The sequence below is a fragment of the Brachycentrus maculatus genome, unplaced genomic scaffold, assembly GCF_059751285.1.
Source record: "Brachycentrus maculatus isolate JH-2025_06_01 unplaced genomic scaffold, ASM5975128v1 h1tg000370l, whole genome shotgun sequence".
NCBI classification, from domain to species: domain Eukaryota; kingdom Metazoa; phylum Arthropoda; class Insecta; order Trichoptera; family Brachycentridae; genus Brachycentrus; species Brachycentrus maculatus.
This window is the reverse complement of record NW_028281119.1, coordinates 503,574-523,073: the sequence shown is the minus strand read 5'-3', so window position 1 is coordinate 523,073 and position 19,500 is coordinate 503,574. Positions and strand designations below refer to the sequence as shown.

Below are 19,500 nucleotides of genomic sequence, written 5' to 3'. Positions count from 1 at the left end.
AGCTCAAAGGGACGGAACGGTGGAACAAAAGGTTTATCCCTAGCACTCGGTTGCAAGCTTTCAGTAATAAGGGCTGTAAATTCAATAGTTGATCGCGGGTGGACTACTCGAATACAAGCATTGGTAGCTTTGCAATATACTCGTACTCCTCGTACTCCTTATATTGTATCGCCGAGTTGTTGTCGCAGAATATCCAGAAGTCAAGATCAATTCCGAAAATGTACTACGCATTGGTAATTACGAAAAAAGAAAATACTTCCATTATTTTATTGACATCTCAACATAGATGAAGAAGAATGTAGAGGTCTGGGCATTGACAGGGCTTACGACCGTCAAAGGCATAGTAAAGTGATCACTTCAGACACGTGTAACATTCACCAATTCTACCCATGATTGACAACCACACAACTCAATTTTTTTAAACTTCTAGATATATTAATCAAATTCGTAACACAGTATACGCGAGTTCACAATAGCCATATATGGTGGGATGAGGAAAGCTTTTATTCGGCAGACTTTTTACATTTGTATGTGAGGTCCGAATCCTGGATTATATTCACACACTTGAGAAATACTCGAAAAAGTGAATTGAAATTTTTATAATATTATTAATTTATTTACAATACTTTGAGTGTGTCTAAATACTTGTTCTCAAATCTGAATTATCCCTTATTGGGATTTATTTTTTTACAGATTTTTTTTGACAGAAAAATTATGTAAAAAATAACTTCAATTACTAGTATTTCAACACACTGAAAATTTTGTAAGAAAAATACTTTTACAAATTACTATTACTGTCGAATGAGGTTTTTAGGCCATATATATGTTTACATGTAGCAAGTAAATTCATTTTCTGGTCTTTAATTTTCTCTCAGCATCATGATACTTACCTGTTGTAATATAAAGCAAGGATATCATTTTGAAGCAACACGTTCAAATTAGTGAGCACAGTTTCATAGTGGGTGCTTATTGTAATTTATATACATAGAATAACAAATTTATACGCGCTTTAGCTTGTAGACGTATGATTAAAATACGTACTGCAAAATGGGGTTACAAAAACATCTTGAGTTATTAGTTATTTTGCATTTATATAGATTAATTATTCAATAGTACGACGAAAAACATAAAAATAATAGGTTTTAATCAAACATGAAGTTCTACGAAACAAACAACATCTTAATCATTACAAGTGAGTATTACTAACAAGCCTAGTGTAATGGTCAGCACGCTCGGCTACCGTTCTGGAGGTCCCGGGTTCGATTCCCAAGGGGGGTAAAATAAATATAAGTGATTTTTTTCACTGTAATATTTATTCAATATTATTACCCAGGACTGGTACCTGAAGCGGAAGGCTGATCATCTTTCCTTCATGTGTAAACGATCAATAGTTACCTAAGACAGCGTCGGCATAGATTGTTTCACATTCCTATACACAGGACCAACCTGCCGATGGTTATGCCTGTAGGAAGAGCTACCGCTATGTTGAACAATATCACATTGGATATTGATCTGTTCCATGTGTCCGAAGGAGTTTTCCGAAGCGGGATTCTTCTACACCTTTAAGTCTTCTTGCTTACTTTTACTTTTAATATATACGCCTTGAATATTGTTTGTTATGTATATATTATTTTTTTATTGAATAAATTGTATTGAATTGAATTAAAGATAACACTGAGTTTATATGACGCAGTGCCCTATGCATCATTGGGGTGCGGATAAGGGATTTTAATTACTAACAAGACAATTTCAAATAAGACTTTTCAATAAATATCGTAGGGAGATGTGGTATAGCCAAAATTTGTTGGCATCTCGGTCGCCACATATTAATGAAAGCGTTTTCAAAAACGTCATTGTGAGTGTTCGTTCGGTGTTACGTAAAAGATGTCGATGTGTTTCGATGTGTTTCTGATTATAAGATTCGGTAAATCGCATAACAGATGATTAATCGAGAAGGCAAGCGCGGAAAGTCGAAAGGAATACTTAGTTTGGTGTAGCACATCCTTATTATGTGTTTGATTTGTAAAATTTTAATAATAATTTAATATAATCACAACTTGACATTATATTTATGAACGAAAAATAAACGATACAGATATTTTTAAATGTATATTTTATTTTTCAGAAAATAAATAAATGTCATATAAATCCGCCTCCGTAGTGTAGTGGTTAGCACGATTGTCTGGAAGAAGGTCCCGGTCCGACTTACAGGTTTGGTCAGTATACATATTTATGATTTTTTAACATTGATATTTATTAATGAAATTATCACTGGTACCTGAAGCGTAACACTGATCTGATCACCTTGCTGTTATATAATAAACGATTAAATTAACATCGCATCAATTTGATGTAGTGCCCTATGCACCATTGGGTGGGGATAAGGGTAAGAAGTAGAAAATATATATTGAATCTATGACCGAATATCACGTTGGCAAGAATCTGTTTTTTTTTAATTATATGGCTAATAGTTTAAGTAAAACTGACCAGTTACTCTTCTCTTCTTAGCAGCCTTGGAGTAGCAGATGAGAGCGCAAAGGAAGAAGACAGATGACAGCATCTCAGCTCGTCCCACAACACCAGTCACCTGTAGAAAAGAAAAAAGAAAAATAAATTTGAGAGAAAGAACCACACAATATTCTTGGAAAAATATATTTTTTAGTTTTCTTATTTTAATTTTTTTCTAACTTATGTTGTGATACCTATCTAATATGTTTTTATATTATATATTTACTGCAATAACTACAATATGTATTAACTTATTACCTTGTTGAATCTTGTAATATACTAAATGTAGATATATGTAATACATTTGTTCCATTCCGCAGTTCGAAAGAAGAAAGCGCCACGGGGCTTTAAACGTGTGATTTGAAATTTTAATTTCAAGGATTTGAAAAGATGAGTCTTAAAAACTGGTTGGTATTCTTGATTATCTTCAAATCTGAGGGTAGTCGTTTCCAAGCAGCAGGGCCTGCCACCGCAGAGGCTCGGTTTCCGAATGTGGTGGTTAATATTAGAAAAATAAAAATAGTTCGTGACAAAAGCGAGTTTTATTACTTAGAGAAAAGCTAGCGATGTATAAAGTTAAGGGAAATATGAAATAAATAAAATCACCCAATAAAAGTTCCCATCTCGCCGGGAAAAGTAAACATGAAATCATGGCGAACGCAATAAACGGACGGATTTTTTCTCCATTCTAACTTGCCGCCATAAATATTTCCTTACACAAACAGAAAATCCAATGCAAATATAAACATCGAAGGGAAATTTAGATTTCTTACGCTACGTTTACTTCATAAACAAGAGGAAAAATTGTTGTCGATAAAAACAATTTAATTTCGTACTTATAAACACATTTGAACCTTCATACGGTAGAGAAAACACGAATATTAATTTAAAGCATCATTATGTAATAAATCATTGAAAATTAAATAGGTATATAGGTATAGGTTCACAGCTCACGGCGACCGAATATATATTGAATACGATTAAAATTTGAATGTTGATTTGCCCATCTTAAAAAGACATCAATTTCGCGTCACTCACCCCACTACACTAGGAGGCCCGAGGCCCTTCTCGTACCGCACCCTTATCATCGTTTCCGCCAAACTTCCCTTCCATCACGCAGATTCAAATTGTGAACTCGACGAACGAAATCAATGCAATTATCCCTCGAAGGGCGCGTTCTTGAAATTTCCATCCGATATCTGGAGTAAGGCGTAGACATGATCTGTATGCAGATGACATTTATAGTACTCCACCGTAACCGGCCTCGTGTGCCAATTTGCCTAAACAGCCGGGAAAGACTCGCGACGCCGACGCCCGTAAATCGGAAAAACGGATCGGATTATTACATCGACGCGACCCCATACTACGTTAGCGTCCCCGGAACATGGGTAACTACATTCTGTAAACGCTAACAAATTTCATTACCTATATTAAAAACTGCTAGAAATCATGATGATAAACAATTAATTAAAATTACATAATTAAAATTCCTTTCAAATTTCTGATAAGAGATTGGTATATGATAATTTGAAAATCAGCTCGAGGCAAGTTAATGTAAATTTGTAATGGACAAAAATCCAATTTCGTAGATTTTTCGTGTTTGCTTAAAACATATAATCCAGCGAAATTAATTAAAATAAGTTTGCGTAACTTCGATACTCAATGTCGGTTGTTCGACAAAACGACGTAATAAAAATATGAACGCCGAAACGAAGAAAGACTTCTGAAATAAAAATTTCAAAACCTTTCATGTTAAGGCCGTCAATACCACTGCTCTGATTTCGTTAATCCATCAGTTTTACATTTGTTTGGAAAACTGAACTGTCGTCTGATTGGTCGGCTATGCGAGCAGAAAAAATCTCCTCCAATTTGACGTTCCAGGCATTTCTGAAAAAAGGAAATTTAAGAATTTTTCACAACAGCTGTCGATTGGAACCGATAAAACTTAAGTCTTTATTAATGGCAGAAAATCGCTCGGGCCTTATTATTAGCGTTTTGCGGATATTAATTTTTCGAAGTTTTAAGTTAAAAGTTGAGTACTATGATAAAACGTACCATTGATTGGGGCTGAGTTTGCTCGCTCCCATTATCGAGAAGATTTTCGCTTAAATATTTATTAAATCACCATTATCATTTTATCAGAACAAATGTGCAGCCGTAAACAATCAAATCAACAATATACGTTAATGTATTATTAAACGATATACACATGCAGTAATTATTAACTTCCATTTGCATACTCAACTTTTTACTTCATGTGAAAAACTAGGAAAAAGGAAGTAAAGTATATTTTGTCAATGTCCAATAATAATAAACGGGATTTAACTATTTTCTAATCAATTCACCAAGATTTATTATTCAAATTTAATTTTTGTACCATTTGTTTCTCTAGAACTCCTCTTAGCCAGAAAACGATAGCATTTTTTAAAAATAATGTATGATTAGGTTGCGATGTTTTTTTTTAGTATTTTATCATATATTCTGTACACTAGTCAAATAATTTATGATAATATTGAAATACAATATTTCTTTAAAAAACAAAAATTTTAGTTTATAAAATTTTTGATTGCGTATAAATACTTGTTCATTCAAAATGTTTTAAATGGTCACTGGTCAAATTATAAGGTAAAATAAAAAAAAAACTATATTTTCTAGCGTTTCTCATGTATGTGAACATGTAGAAATCCCAAGAATTTGAGTCGTGTGGTTGTCAATCCTGGGTAGAATAGGTGAATGTTACACGTGTGTATCAGTGATCTTTTAAAACAGCCTATGATGGTCGTCAGCCCCGTAAATGGCCAGACTTCCATATTCTTCTTCATATTTGCAGGGATGTCAAAGAAATGTAAGTTAGTAAAAACGCTTCGTATCGCCATTTGAAATAATTGTAGTAATAAAACCTATTCGTATAGTTTGTAAGCTTATCGAGTGAAGGAATAAAATGAGTTGTTTTATATTTAACGGTGAACCAACATCGCCGTCTTAATTAAAAAGCTACACAAAAGGGACTAAATTATTCTAGTCTATACAACACACCAAATTAAGGTTGTATCTACTTAGTATTAAAGGCACTATTAAGCGGCTGTAAAAACGAATGTTGTTTTACTTTTTGTTACTTCAACTTGGACATTCGAGGGAGATAATTCAACGAATAATGAACGCAATAATAAAACGCAATTTATCTTCCATAAAGTAACCACACGCAACACGTCTAAGGCATTTTATATTAAACATGAAATAAAGTACAAGAGATAAATCGTAAAATATATTACGGAGACGAAAAATTCGTTATCAAAATAGTAACTTCAATGATGAAATCTTAGACATAGAATTATTTAAATGAAATACTCGTACGATAAAAAAATCAAGCTCTCACCAATATCAGATATATATATATATATATATATATATATATATATATATATATATATATATATATATATATATATATATATATATATATATATATATATATATATATACACATGTATATATATATATATATATATATATATATATATATATATATATATATATATATATATATATATATAATATATATATATATATATATATATAAACATATATATATATATATATATATATATATATATATATATATATATATATATATATATATATATATATATATATATATATATATATATATATATATATATATATATATATATATATATATATATAATGTAATAATGTTATAACGTCATAATGTTACATTGGCTTTCTAAGGCCAATTTCAATCTATGTAATAACAAGTAGTAGGCATTGCGTTAGTACACAAAATTATATCATTATCTTTAATCGTCCTAGCAGTTCCAAAGGGCTATGCGATAAAAGGGCACGGAACATTGAGCCCTAATAACCCGAAACAGTCTTGAAACATTGCCCAGCGATGGGATTGTTTCTGCAGCATAACACATCCCATTCGTGAAATTACTCTGCTTACCTATTCGGATACAGCAGTCAATATAAACATATCACAAACAAGTACAGTAATAAAAGGAAATAAATATTAAATCACTTTTTTGTAGTTATACATACATACATATTTATATTTATGTATATATATATATATATATATATATATATATATATATATATATATATATATATATATATATATATATATATATATATATATATATATATATATATATATATATATATATATATATATATATATATATATATATGTGTGTACATATTTAAATACGAGCTGTAGAAAAAATAGAAAACCAGAAAAGACTAGGGTACCCGAAGTTGCATATCTTACAAAAAGTATTATTAATCAAAAAGTTCTTGATCAAATCATATTATTTACAACATTTGTGAGATTAATAAAAAACAACGCATATAATTATTTATACGGAACGATTCACGATGAGAGCTCGCCATATGTATGTTATTTAACGTCTTAATATATTAGAAATATATCTATCATAAACATCTTCACTCTGAAATAAAGATATAACCAGATCAAATAATGAAGAGGTACGCAAACAGTAGCATCTTGGAAATGTGGGGATATTTAAAATGGACGCTCAGGAATTATAAAATGCTGCAACATTTAAATGAACCGTCTACGAGCAAACGGTGGTAGAATTTTCCAGAAGACCGCGGTTTTAATTGTCGGGAATGGGCCAGAGCGACAGCGGAACGACGCCGAGCAGAAGGCGTAATCTAAGGTAAATAAGAATATCGAGCTATAAAATGCGTTATTCTCTCCTTCGTACTTAAAATGTTAGCGAAAGGAAGCCGTACTTTTAGTAACGCGCTCAACCCAGTCGTGATATTATCTTCTATCGGGACGAACGATTTCCAAGTAAGTCTTAATGACGTAAAACATTTTTAAAATAAGAATTTAAACTTGAAGTGAACTTTGATAGAGATCGTGCAAGATAAGGGTTAAAATTAATACGTAAATTACAAGCTGCTACATGAAGTAACGACCCAACAGGGAAAGGGTAGTTTGTGGTAAGGACAAAGTAATCGTAAATCAAGGGTCTCTATCTTAATTAGACATTATGCACAAGTCGCACAAACTCGCAACAAAATGAAACTTACTTCAATCAGAACAGGATCACGTTTATTTTCCGTTTAATTCGGATGTCACCAAACACTTAACGGAATTCGGAATGAGTAGGTTTTGTATTATGTACATACATACTTAACATGTACATATATTGCATATGTTACGAATAAGGCACTTCGGAGTTAAAGAATTGCCTAAATGGGGTAGAGATGTTGCCAATGAGGGTATTTGCATCGCATGAAAAAAATAACTGGACTTGTATTTGTAGTATGTAGAAAATACATAATATTTTAACCCTGTACTGTCCTTTATTTTTATACGCACACTTTCTGATTTAATAGAAAAAACTTATAATATGAAGTTTAAATACAACTATTTTTGAATATCATTATAATGTGTTCTTACCGATTATTTTATTAAAAGAAAAACAAAACTATTTACCTTTCAAAGAGATACTGATAATTTAGGAATTGTATTTGTGAAAAGTGATTTAACTACATATTTTCAAATTACGATTATTTATGGTGAAACGTAGTCAAGTATATGTAAAAAATTAATATAATACATAAATAAATTGGTCGTCAAGTTATATGATAAGTAATATATTGTATGTAATACGCTGATTGTTGAAATGCCCAGAAATGGTAACCATACTTATACTTTTTGCTAGAATGTAGCAAATTACCTATGTTGGGCAGTGCAGGGTTAAAAAAGCTGAAAAAAAAAGAACTAGGTAGAAGTCCTACAAATATCCAACAAATTTCTTTACTTGTTAGAAATACACGTAATACTTTTGGTAGAATAAGCGTAACCCGAGTGACCCTAAATGTGGGAATTCGGAGGTAATAATACTTTAATACAGGGAAAGGGTGCGGCGCGCCCTGGCAAATTGATTAATGGAATAAAAACATGAAACAATAAAGATAAACTAAATAATATTTCATATACGTCAGACATTAAGATTTGTATACACGACCTCTGCGGTCAGGGGTCGGACAGGGTAATTGAATGCCTGTCAAACTATCCGAGAAATCCTAGAAATAAAAACGAATGAAAAATATAAGCGTAGAAGGGGATATAAACCTTTTGCTAAAAATAGTATTATAGACAAACTAACAACGCACGAATCGGTCTGATGTATAAATTTATCGCGCGTCAGTAAACAAACAAAAACATGCGAGATTGAAAAAGCTTGCATAAAAAAAAATCGGACACTGGAATATTCACCCTACGGATGATATATCAATATATGTTAAATTATAGGTGTCTCAACTTGAGACAAAGCATCTATCGTTTTTGTACGAAAGAAGACAGATGTCTGAACATCAATCATCAGGTCAAATATAGAATAAATGTAAATGGAATGATTATAAAACCGGTAGTAATAAAGTAGTGTTTTTTAAAGTGGTATTACACAAAGTGAAAGATGAATGATAAAGAGATGTAATATTAACATACATATAATGATACCATGTAATGTTATAGAACCATCGTTGACTGCTTCGAACGTCGATAGCACCTCTGCCGCACACATCACGTATGTTTTTGGTTGACTCAGTTGCACTGTGGCTTTAATCGAATTCAATTAGCAAAAGTGTCGAATATGCACTCTCTTCTGACATTTTAAAAATTTACAAGGGCTCTGTATAGCTCAACCGCTAACAGTAAACCAAAAAATATGTTAGAAGACACCCTCCTTTATATGATACAAATACACTATTAAAACATATGTTAACACAGTTGGTATTTTTTTTTTACCACAGACTACGTAAAAATACGACGTTACTTATGCGTCAACCTAATATATCGTAGTCATACAGGAGAAAGTGACCAAGTGCATTTTTTTTACAAAAACGTTATAATTGACTATTTGATATCTTACTAGCTTAATATTGCCCTGAAAAAAATCCCAAAGGATTTTAAACTTGGAAGTATAATATATTGACTTGATAAAAATAACACACTGCATTGATGTTTATTTTCTTGCCAAGCAAAAATGATTTAAATGGCCCTTCCGAACATTTTACGTTTTGTTAGTTGGTCACTTTCTCCTGTACGACTACGATATAACCATCCGGTTCGGAGTGTGGAAAATAGCATATAAACACGTGAATAAACGAGTGAAGCTAGAAAATGGAAGTTCGAGTCTGGGTTTAGGGGTTGTGTATCCGCGCACTGACAATAGGCTGACCGATGGCGATGAAGCAGGGGGTAGTTAGTTGCCGTCTTGGCGCCTCTCCCCACCCCTCGGCCGGGCAGGGTCAGGGCGGTCCCCGGCACACATTCCCTAATACTGTAGTCATGCCAGGAAACTGCGTGACGCTATTCATCATGGCGACCTTCGTGACGTGAGAGTAATGTTACTTTTTGTACAGTTACCTCTCGGGAGACGGGTTCGGGTCCCGGCTCGGCAGATGGACGGATAACAAACTCCCGCCCAAGGAACAATGAAAACTTTTAACCCGTATTAAAAGAATTCATACAGAGAAAAAGAGACACTAAAATATGATCTAACTTCTTGGCTATAATTCACGAGGAACGAGAGTTGGAAGAAAATGAGCTGTTTTTGTAGAACCGACGAAAAGTTTGGCGATATGTGATAAAATATTACCCGTTATAATGTTGATCAAATAATATATTCTACGAAGAGATTCTTCTTCGTACGTATCATAAAACACTCATAGTTTCCAACTACCACATTCGTCCAGCATACGTGTAGGCAGGTACACAATGAATATACGCAGAAGGCAGTCCTTCCCCGCTTTTATAAAAATTAAATGGGAAAAAATGTCTTTCGCTAAAAACAGAATGGAATGACAAAGGGCGGGTATTACCTATCCGTGAAAGCTATTCTACTTATCCCTTTCACAAAAAGTGCCAGTAAATTGATGTTAGAGCATAAAAGCAATAATAGGAGAAGAATAGAGACGAAGCATACAAAAAGGTATTAATTCGCCGATTGATGACGAGATCTGCGACTACAAGCAATAATCCGGGATTTGTCTTTAAGGAGTTTTACGATTTAGTTTTTTGATAAAATGGAAATATCAAGCGTAATGAAAAAGAGGATAATATTAATTATATACACATAAAAAAGAAATGATGATAATATCCGCATGTTTATATGTAACTAGTCAGATACATTTTTCATTCGAACCCTTATCCACACCCCAATGGTGCATAGGGCACTGCATCATATAAACGTAGTGTCTTGATCGTTAACACACGAAGGAAAGGTGATCAGCACTCCACTTCAGTTACCAGTCCAGGGTAATATTGAATAAAAATTGGAGTGAAAAAATCACTTATATTTGTCAGACACCCCTCTGGGAATCGAACCCGGGACCTCCAGAATGGTATCCGAGCGTGCTGACCATTACACTACGGAGGGAGACTCAGATACATGGATACGTAAATAGAAAATAAAAACGAATCAAGTAATAATTACTCTGATACAGTTTATGGTATGCGCATGTGTACGCGAGTTATAAGATTTTTGTATTGTTTAGTGCTTAAGGGTGAAATATTATAAACTCGAAATGTTGAACCTTTACAAACGTAATGGTTTAGTGGGCGCTAAAGTTGAGAAGTGACAAGGTTAGATTTTACCATTTTCATTTCACACGTATTACGTTTTTCCCTAACGACATGGCATGTTTGTGAAATAATTTCATGTCGGATACTATTATAATGTAATAATGGTATTATATTACGCTATTTGGGAACAAAACTAGCAGAAGTGAAAATCAGATTTGAAATATATAGCTTATGAAAAACCAAGGGCAGCTGTTACATTTCAGTAAAAAAACCTGGAGCAAATACGTCAACGATATGGAAAAAAGGAAAATCTGATTACATGGTTTTATCAGGTTATTGCACTCCAAACACCAACGAATGAAATTTCAAAATAAAGTGATCGGAAAAATAATACGTAGAAAAAACGTACTATAAAAATGCAAAATGAATAAAATTGAAATATGACTGTTTCTAATAAAAACACAAAGGCGGTTTGTCCGCCTCCGTAGTGTAATTGTGCGCCTCCGTAGTGTAATGGTCAGCACGCTCGGCTACCGTTCAGTAGGTCCCGGGTTCGACCCCAGGGGGGTCAAATAAATACAAGTGATTAATTCACCCTAATATTTATTCAAAATTACCCTGGACTGTTTCCTGAAGCGGAGGGCTGATCACCTTTTCTTCATGTGTTGACGATCAAGATAACACCGTGTTTATGATGCAGTGCCCTATGCACCATTGGGGTGCGGATAAAGGTTTGAAAAAAATAAAAACACAATGTAAAATCCTCCGTTAAAAACAGGAAGAAAAAAGCATGAATTGGAAAAAGCATTTTCCTTATTCGTTCGTCAGATTGACCGCTCTGACCGTTCTAGGTATGGCTTACTTCTCGTCGCTTTTAATGTTAAATAATATAAATGATCAAAAGATGTTTGTAAACACCAACGGAATATATAATGGTCACGCGAGTTACCGCTAGCGATAAATTAAAGGGGGTAATTTCTTTGACTGGCACACGGAAGGTGTAGTGGGCCCTCCCCACTAAGTAAGCGTAGGGTTTTACGAGTTCTCACAGTTGGCACATATTATTTTTTAACCACGAAATTTATGGGCGCTTTATGTAAGAATTTTGTTATAAAAGCCCACCTACAATAATTTATTTAGCGCGTGAATTTTCATTTCAAATCATGCGTGAAGTAATCATATTTAAGATCATATATATGAGATAATTTACAATTATTCGCGAAGGAACGTAAAGAGCACAACGTTTTTCCATTAAGCGAGTGAGAAGCTAATACGGACAATACGAAGGAGAGCTAGAATGTGAATATATAGACATACCCACACAAAATAATTATATTACAAGCTCGAGAACATTACCCAACAATATTACACATTTCTACATCGCAAGTATTAATAAAGCGAGCTTTGATGATAAATTTTCATCTAAAAATTGTTAATCTGTTCAAACATTGTATATTCTATCCAACATTTACACAAAAGTGACAAGAGTTGTAATTTAACATGTATAATATATTAATACAATAACTAATATATTCCTTATAAAAACGTTAAGATTCTTAGCATTAATTAAGGTGTTTCTTTTTTTAAGTATTTGTTTTTTGGATTTAATCGTCGAAAATATGGTATACTCGTATAATAATATATTATAGTAAAATTACATTACACATAAAATCAATATACGATACTAAAATGAGAGGTAGAAAAAAAGGATCTGTTATTTACTTATGTTCTGAGAGTGTCTCTCCGACAATTCTAAATCCACGTTAAAGTGTGTTCACACTCGGAAGCCGCACATCATCGTATGGCGCGCGGCATGTACGCGTGACCGTCACTTTTATCGCGTTTCACTCACATTTTCAATTTGCGAAAAGTACGCACTATTGCCGGGTACGGCCGGGAAGGAACACAGAAATGTCATTCCACGTCCACAAACTTATCGGGCCACCCTCCCTCAGATTTCAGTGAAATGCCGAAATCGTTGATTCCACAAAATACAGATGGGAAAATACACCCTCGGTACTTCCCCCCCCCCACCCCGCCAGGTCTTGGCGGGAGAGGGGCTAAAAGCTTTTCATTGTTTCATATCGGAGGAACAATGAACCATATTCCGAAATGACGCCAGTAAAGGTGTAATGGTGTCGATGTTATATGAAAACACACCGCGACCATTAAAATATCTCGTTACACGCAAGGATGATGCAGTCTAACGTTATTACGCTCCAATCGGTTCATTCTAATATCATTGAAAATTTTACGACAGCATGAAAGTAATACACTGCATGAACAAGCTAGTATATTGATGTCCCGGTAGAGACGAAGCTGGCTATATCTCGTCTACCGCTCGTACTTAGGAATAGATAAGTGTAGGTGCAGTAAACGTTAAGACACGAACGGAAAAGTTCCTGCATCTATAAAGTAAAAATGTTTTAAAATGATGACTAAGTATATAAATACATCAAGTAAGTGAATAATAATGATAGTAGTACTAATAATAGAAAATGTAATGAATACACTCGTTATTGTCAGTAAAAACATACCATAGGTGCTATAAAGGTGGTGCGGTGTTCGATTTTCAGTAATGGTTATATGGTAAAACGGTAAAAATATTATGATTTTTTTTTATCAACGGAACAAATATGTGATAGAGAAATGAAAATTATAACAGGCATAATAAAGATCATTAGAAAAATGTTTTCATTATGGTTAAATAACATAACGTCAAATATAAGTGGATTTAAAAATAAGTTTCAGAAAAATGCTTTTTATGGTATACATAAGACCAATAAAGTAATGATCTTTTAGTAAGGAACAAAGTTTTGAAAATGAATACACGCATGATAAGGAAAAACTATTACGATTTGAAGATAGTAGAGCTAAATGATCGCTTTTTGTAAGACTTTTTCCCAAAACATGCGGTATATTTATTATGAATAAATTGACTTCAACATAATGATATTTACTTAACTGCTAGTCACAAAAATTTGCCAGGAATAGGTTAGTCTATTACTATGTGTAAAGAGTACGGAAGTGATTTTTGTTTAAAACTGTATTTTAACTTACATAAACATTTGTGGTGTTTTATCCTCTTCGTTTGATAAAAAAGAAAGAAAAGGAATATACTACAATTTTTTGGATTTATTATACGAATAATTAAATGTAATAAGTAAAAAACTAAACGTAACGACTGTTTTACCTCAAGTATTGAAAACCCTTGATTATGTTTCAGTATATCGAAATAATAGTTCTGACATAGGAGTATCGATTATAGTGAAGCGTGTCGGGAGTGTTGTTTAATTACGGGGAAGCTATCCGGTATTACAAACAGTAGATAAGATACCCTAAACAGCCTAAACTAACACTAGAGCTAAACTAAAACTCGACATCGAACACAATTTCATTATTCGTCTTGTAATAGCGAAATGCAGATATAATCGCATATAAAAATAAACAATCTAGTGAAAATAATGTGTTCATTCCGAAATACTAATAGCTGGACAAGAAAATTACCACTCGAGTTTTCTAATTGCCATTAAAAAATATTTTCTTATGTTGGAAAGCCGAAAAGTTTTCCGAGCTTAGTTCTGTAGGTAGCTCTAAAAAAAAGACAACCGCTAATGCGGTGCGCAGAAAAAAGCTTAGGGGGAAGACTGACTAATTGACGACTATAATAATACGAAAGAAAAAACTGTTTTTAGTGTCCTGTAACATTGGATGGATTTACTTTTTACCAAGTCTCACAGAGAAGAAACAATTGTATCACTCTTTGGGTATTTACAAGGTCGATGACCCGTCATTTTAAATGATTCTCAGGTTAAGTGATCACTTGTGTAGCGTTCACCATTCTGCCCTTATTTTGGACATTCATACCATTTGATTTTTTGGATGTCATATACGTACAATATCCAAATGCCTATTGATCTGTGACTTTGATGCAACATTTAGCGGGATTCTTGAAAAAAAAATTCGTTTGATTTGGATGCGATATTCTTTTGTGACGCTTCTCCTCTGTTTAATTTTTGAAATGTCCGGAAAAGAACCCAACTTTGTTTACTATCATATTTAGTGAGCTGTTCATATTTCGACGAAAACTTATCACAAAATTTATTAATAATTATGATCAATCTAGAACACTAAAGGTTTAATTAAATATACGGGAATCTAGGATGAAAACCGGTACCGGAATGTTTCTATTGATTGAGATTTTTGTCTTGAATAAGTATAATCCATCGGGCACGAGTTTGAAAAAATCATTGGTAATGGTTAAAAAAATATAAATATTTTAAAAGTTTGAAAGTTATATGATTAACGCTCACTACGAGTATAAAAAATACTTCAGTGAAGGAATGACGGATTTTTTCACAAGTTTTAGAGTGCGATGTACGAATTCATGTATTTAAAGATGCCACGTCAGGGAGATGAAGTCTCTTGTGTAGCAGATCAGCAGAGGACCTCCAATGGGACATCTCCACAGTCGGAAGTCTAAGGTAAGGCGTTCAGAGTGTAGGTAACAAAATGTCAAAAACCTTTTAAGGTATGCCGGAGAGGAAAATATTTCCGCCGTTAGGAAAATATTACACATAAACAGACGCTCTTGTAATCATTACGGCGAAGAAGCCGGGAAAATCTGCGATAAAAGAATTCCAGCCTTGCACAGAACGGCTGACGCGGGCCTTTTGGACGAAGATAGTTGTGGGTTGAGTGGAAGGGTAGATTCGCTAGTGACGGAGTTATTTGGCAAGAATCCCTTTGAAAAATCTGGAAGAATCGGTACACCGATAAGGGAAACTGAGACGCTGACAGGGCATATTTACGCAAAAGTGCTGAATTGCCTATTAGGGCGGTAATCGTAAACAAATCGTGAAATATTCCTTCTTTGCTAAAAATGAAACCAAAGTTATCCCAGAGAAAGGAGGGGGAATCGGGAATTTTATATTCCAAACTATGAATTTTCCAGCGGTTATTTCGCAACTTGTAAATATTTCAGATAAGAGACTCATGAAAAATGAATAAACGAGTGCTTGACTACTACTCATAAAGGTTGAGTTTTTCAAGAATACTTTCAATAATAAAAAGAGAAGTATTTGTGTTTTTAATATTGACTATTATTATTGTCCGCCTTCGTAGTGTAATGGTCAGCACGCTCGGCTACCGTTCTGGAGGTCCCGGGTTCGATTCCCAGGGGGGGTCAAATAAATATAAGTGATTTTTTCACAGTAATATTTATTCAAAATTACCCTGGACTGGTGCCTGAAGCGGAGGGCTGATCACCTTTCCTTCGTGTGTAAACGATCAAGATAACACTGTGTTCATATGAAGCAGTGCCCTATGCACCACTGGGGTGCGGATGAGGGTTTTATTATTAATATTAACAAAAATATTTCAATTTCGTTCTATTTCTGTGAGCCTAAGAAGCTCATTATTAGAAAAAGGTATGAAATTGTGGTAGAGTGGGTTCGAACCGCGAAACTCTGACTCAAGATTCCGCGACACTGACCACGGGACCACAGCCCGACACTTAATTTAAATATTGTATTTTATACACAAAATTGGTAGGTACATTGGCGGGTTTATTGACAAAATATAAAACTTATTAGTGAGGCCACGTACGGTTTATAGCGAGCCGTTTAAGTTTAAAATTTTTATTTATTTAAAATTTCAAGCTTTTTAAAAACATAATTGTTGCATCTCAGTAAAGACCGTGGAATTCAGCTTGGACCCGCTAACACCATCACTAGAAAAAAATAGCCGATTTACACTATCTACTACGAGTAGATATATCGAAAAGTGTTTTTTAAGATTTTGGGAGATACAAATATATTTAGTATTAATCAGTCTTGATAAAGAAGCGGTTAGCTTCGAAACCGGTAGACATAATAATTAAGTTATAATATAATATTTATGGTTATTTTAAAACAAAGTTACATTTTAGTTACAAATATATTTATTTAATTGATCGTTTTCAGGTAACGAAAGTATTTTTAAAAATGTTTACAAATACAGAAAATACTCTACATATTAAACTACCTATGTTCTCTACGATTCATTTCGCCAGTGAACAAAAACATCATTTGATATGAGTTGATTCGCTCCCTGAATAATTTTGCAAGTTGGAAGAAGATTTATGGAAAAGTTTTTGTTTTGCCGTCGAGAGATGTGTGCATACATTCGTAGGTATCCTAAAATCAACCGTACGTGAGCTTTGCGCAATATATTACTTGTGTGGTTGGATTCCACTGTTTTTATTGGAACTTCTGTATAATGCAACGGAAATAAGTCGAAACCGAAGGCAGGGAAGGATTGTTACAATGTAAAAAGACAAAAGTTATGCATTGAAGTAAATATTATTAGTGCATACCTTTTATTCTATTTTTTTTAAATCAACATAAATGCAACACAAAAGATCTTTTGTATGGGTTATAAGGTACATACTAATATTATTTTTTGACATGTCATCAAATATGAAGAAGAATATGGAAGTCTGGGCATTTACGGGGCTGACGACGGTCATAGGCTGTTGCAAAATTGGTTCACATGTATAGAACTTCCAAGAATTTGAGTTATGTGGTTGTCAATAATGGGACAGCCACGTAAATGCTCAGACTTCCATATTCTTCTTCATCTTTGATGAGATATCAAAAAATAATATTATAAATTACTCCTATAATTGGAGATAATCCAGATTTGTGAACAAGTACTTGGACACACTCAATTTGTACATATTGTACATACTAATAATTGAAATTGAATTTCACTGTTACACATGGATATTAGTGAACTCATGAAATATAATAAAATGAATATCATAAATTAGACGATAACCTATAAAGGGGAATAACTTTTTTCTATTTGTCGGATTCTTTTCAAAAAGACACAAAAGTGAGAGATTGTTTGAGGTGTATCCATAATTGCCAGGATAACTTGTGTGCCAAGTTCGAACGCAATGAGAAGCGAAAGAAATAGAGAAGAAATTTTATCGGCAGGAAGGAGCAATATTATTGTTAATGAACACTCGTAACTCGTAATGTGGCACTTTAAACAAAGTGACACTCTCAAAAAGTTTTCAGTTACAATTGAGGTACTCACAAAATAATATATTTGTAAATCGTACGCTATTATACTGAATGTCAAATATTGGGAATTTAACGAGATTCAAGATCACAAATGAGAAATTTTAACTGATTTCTCTCAGTAAATATAAATTATTATCAAAAAAAATTATTCAAACTGACAATATTAATAATCGTCGTAACTGAAAATAAATTTCTGGACATCAACATAACATTAAAACTATTAACCTTTTAACTGTCGGGTTGGTAAAATTATACGATACCCGTTATGCCATGAGTTTTTTTGAAGAAAAATATCTTTAAGAATTTCATGATAATCTGATACTATGTAAAAGTGTGTAAATTGACACTATTAAAAACCGACTTTAACTAGTAAAATGGGTAGTATGTGAAAACAGACGAATTTTTTTTATGAAAAGCGTCGTAAGAAGAAAACGTGAATTATATTAAAAAGGTTGTGCAATAGGAATGTTATAAACTTAAGAATAAAATTAAATTGTAAAGAAAAAAAACACAAAAAATACCAAACAAAACTGAGTATTTTTCAAACAAAATAAATATAGAATAAAAAAAACACCAATAAATTTTATTTGATCAGCGACAGCGAAACCCGGTCACTGGTCACATAAAATTTATGTGGAAAAAACTATAAAGTTGTTATTTTATTATATAAAATGCAGTTCCACCAAGAAATGTCAAAACTTAAATCCAACAAAATAAATACAGCAATGTATGATATGCTATGCAATGATATATACATACAATATATATGAAATAAACAAAAATTCCAGTGGGTATACTTTATACAACACACAGTAAGGTATAAAGTTAATTATAACTATCATAAAATAGAAAATTAGGTGCAAAATTTAGAAACACAGTAAAAAAGAGAGAAAATGAAACAGCAGAATAGAATAGGTGGAAAAACATTCATTGTTAGGTGTATAGAAATTTTGTCCGCGACGATAACCCGAGCCAAATTCACTTCGACAGTAGCCGCGTCGTATTTGGCATTTGATTGACATGCCAGAACCGGAATCGGAACAAAAACTAACCCCGCCAGGACCCGGAGGCTACATTCCGGCCCGTCTGGACTCGAACCGGAGATATAAAAAATCTAACTTCCAAAGTTGGATTCGGAGAACTGACGCGATTCCGAACACGAGAGATGGTCAAGCATTAGAAATAAAGCGACTGGGTGTATGCAGAAGGAACCACTCAACAAATTGGAAAATGACGAGTTGTGCATAGGAATCACATGATTTTTCATGCATATATTGGAAATAAACTTAGAATGCTTGTAAACTACACGGAATTTTACCGTTCGCCAGTCCA

General features: G+C 33.3%; 1 protein-coding gene across 2 annotated transcripts in view; it reads right to left on the bottom strand.

The window, feature by feature from the left end:
* The window catches only part of Tmtc3 (Transmembrane O-mannosyltransferase targeting cadherins 3), a 216,022-nt gene that overhangs the window by 26,463 nt on the left and 170,059 nt on the right, over positions 1–19,500 (bottom strand). For both annotated transcript variants that reach the window (XM_088270039.1, XM_088270040.1), the window contains exon 4: positions 2,488–2,587. In XM_088270039.1, coding sequence (XP_088126165.1) covers positions 2,488–2,587 — 100 coding nt within the window. The remainder of the gene's footprint in view (positions 1–2,487; positions 2,588–19,500) is intronic.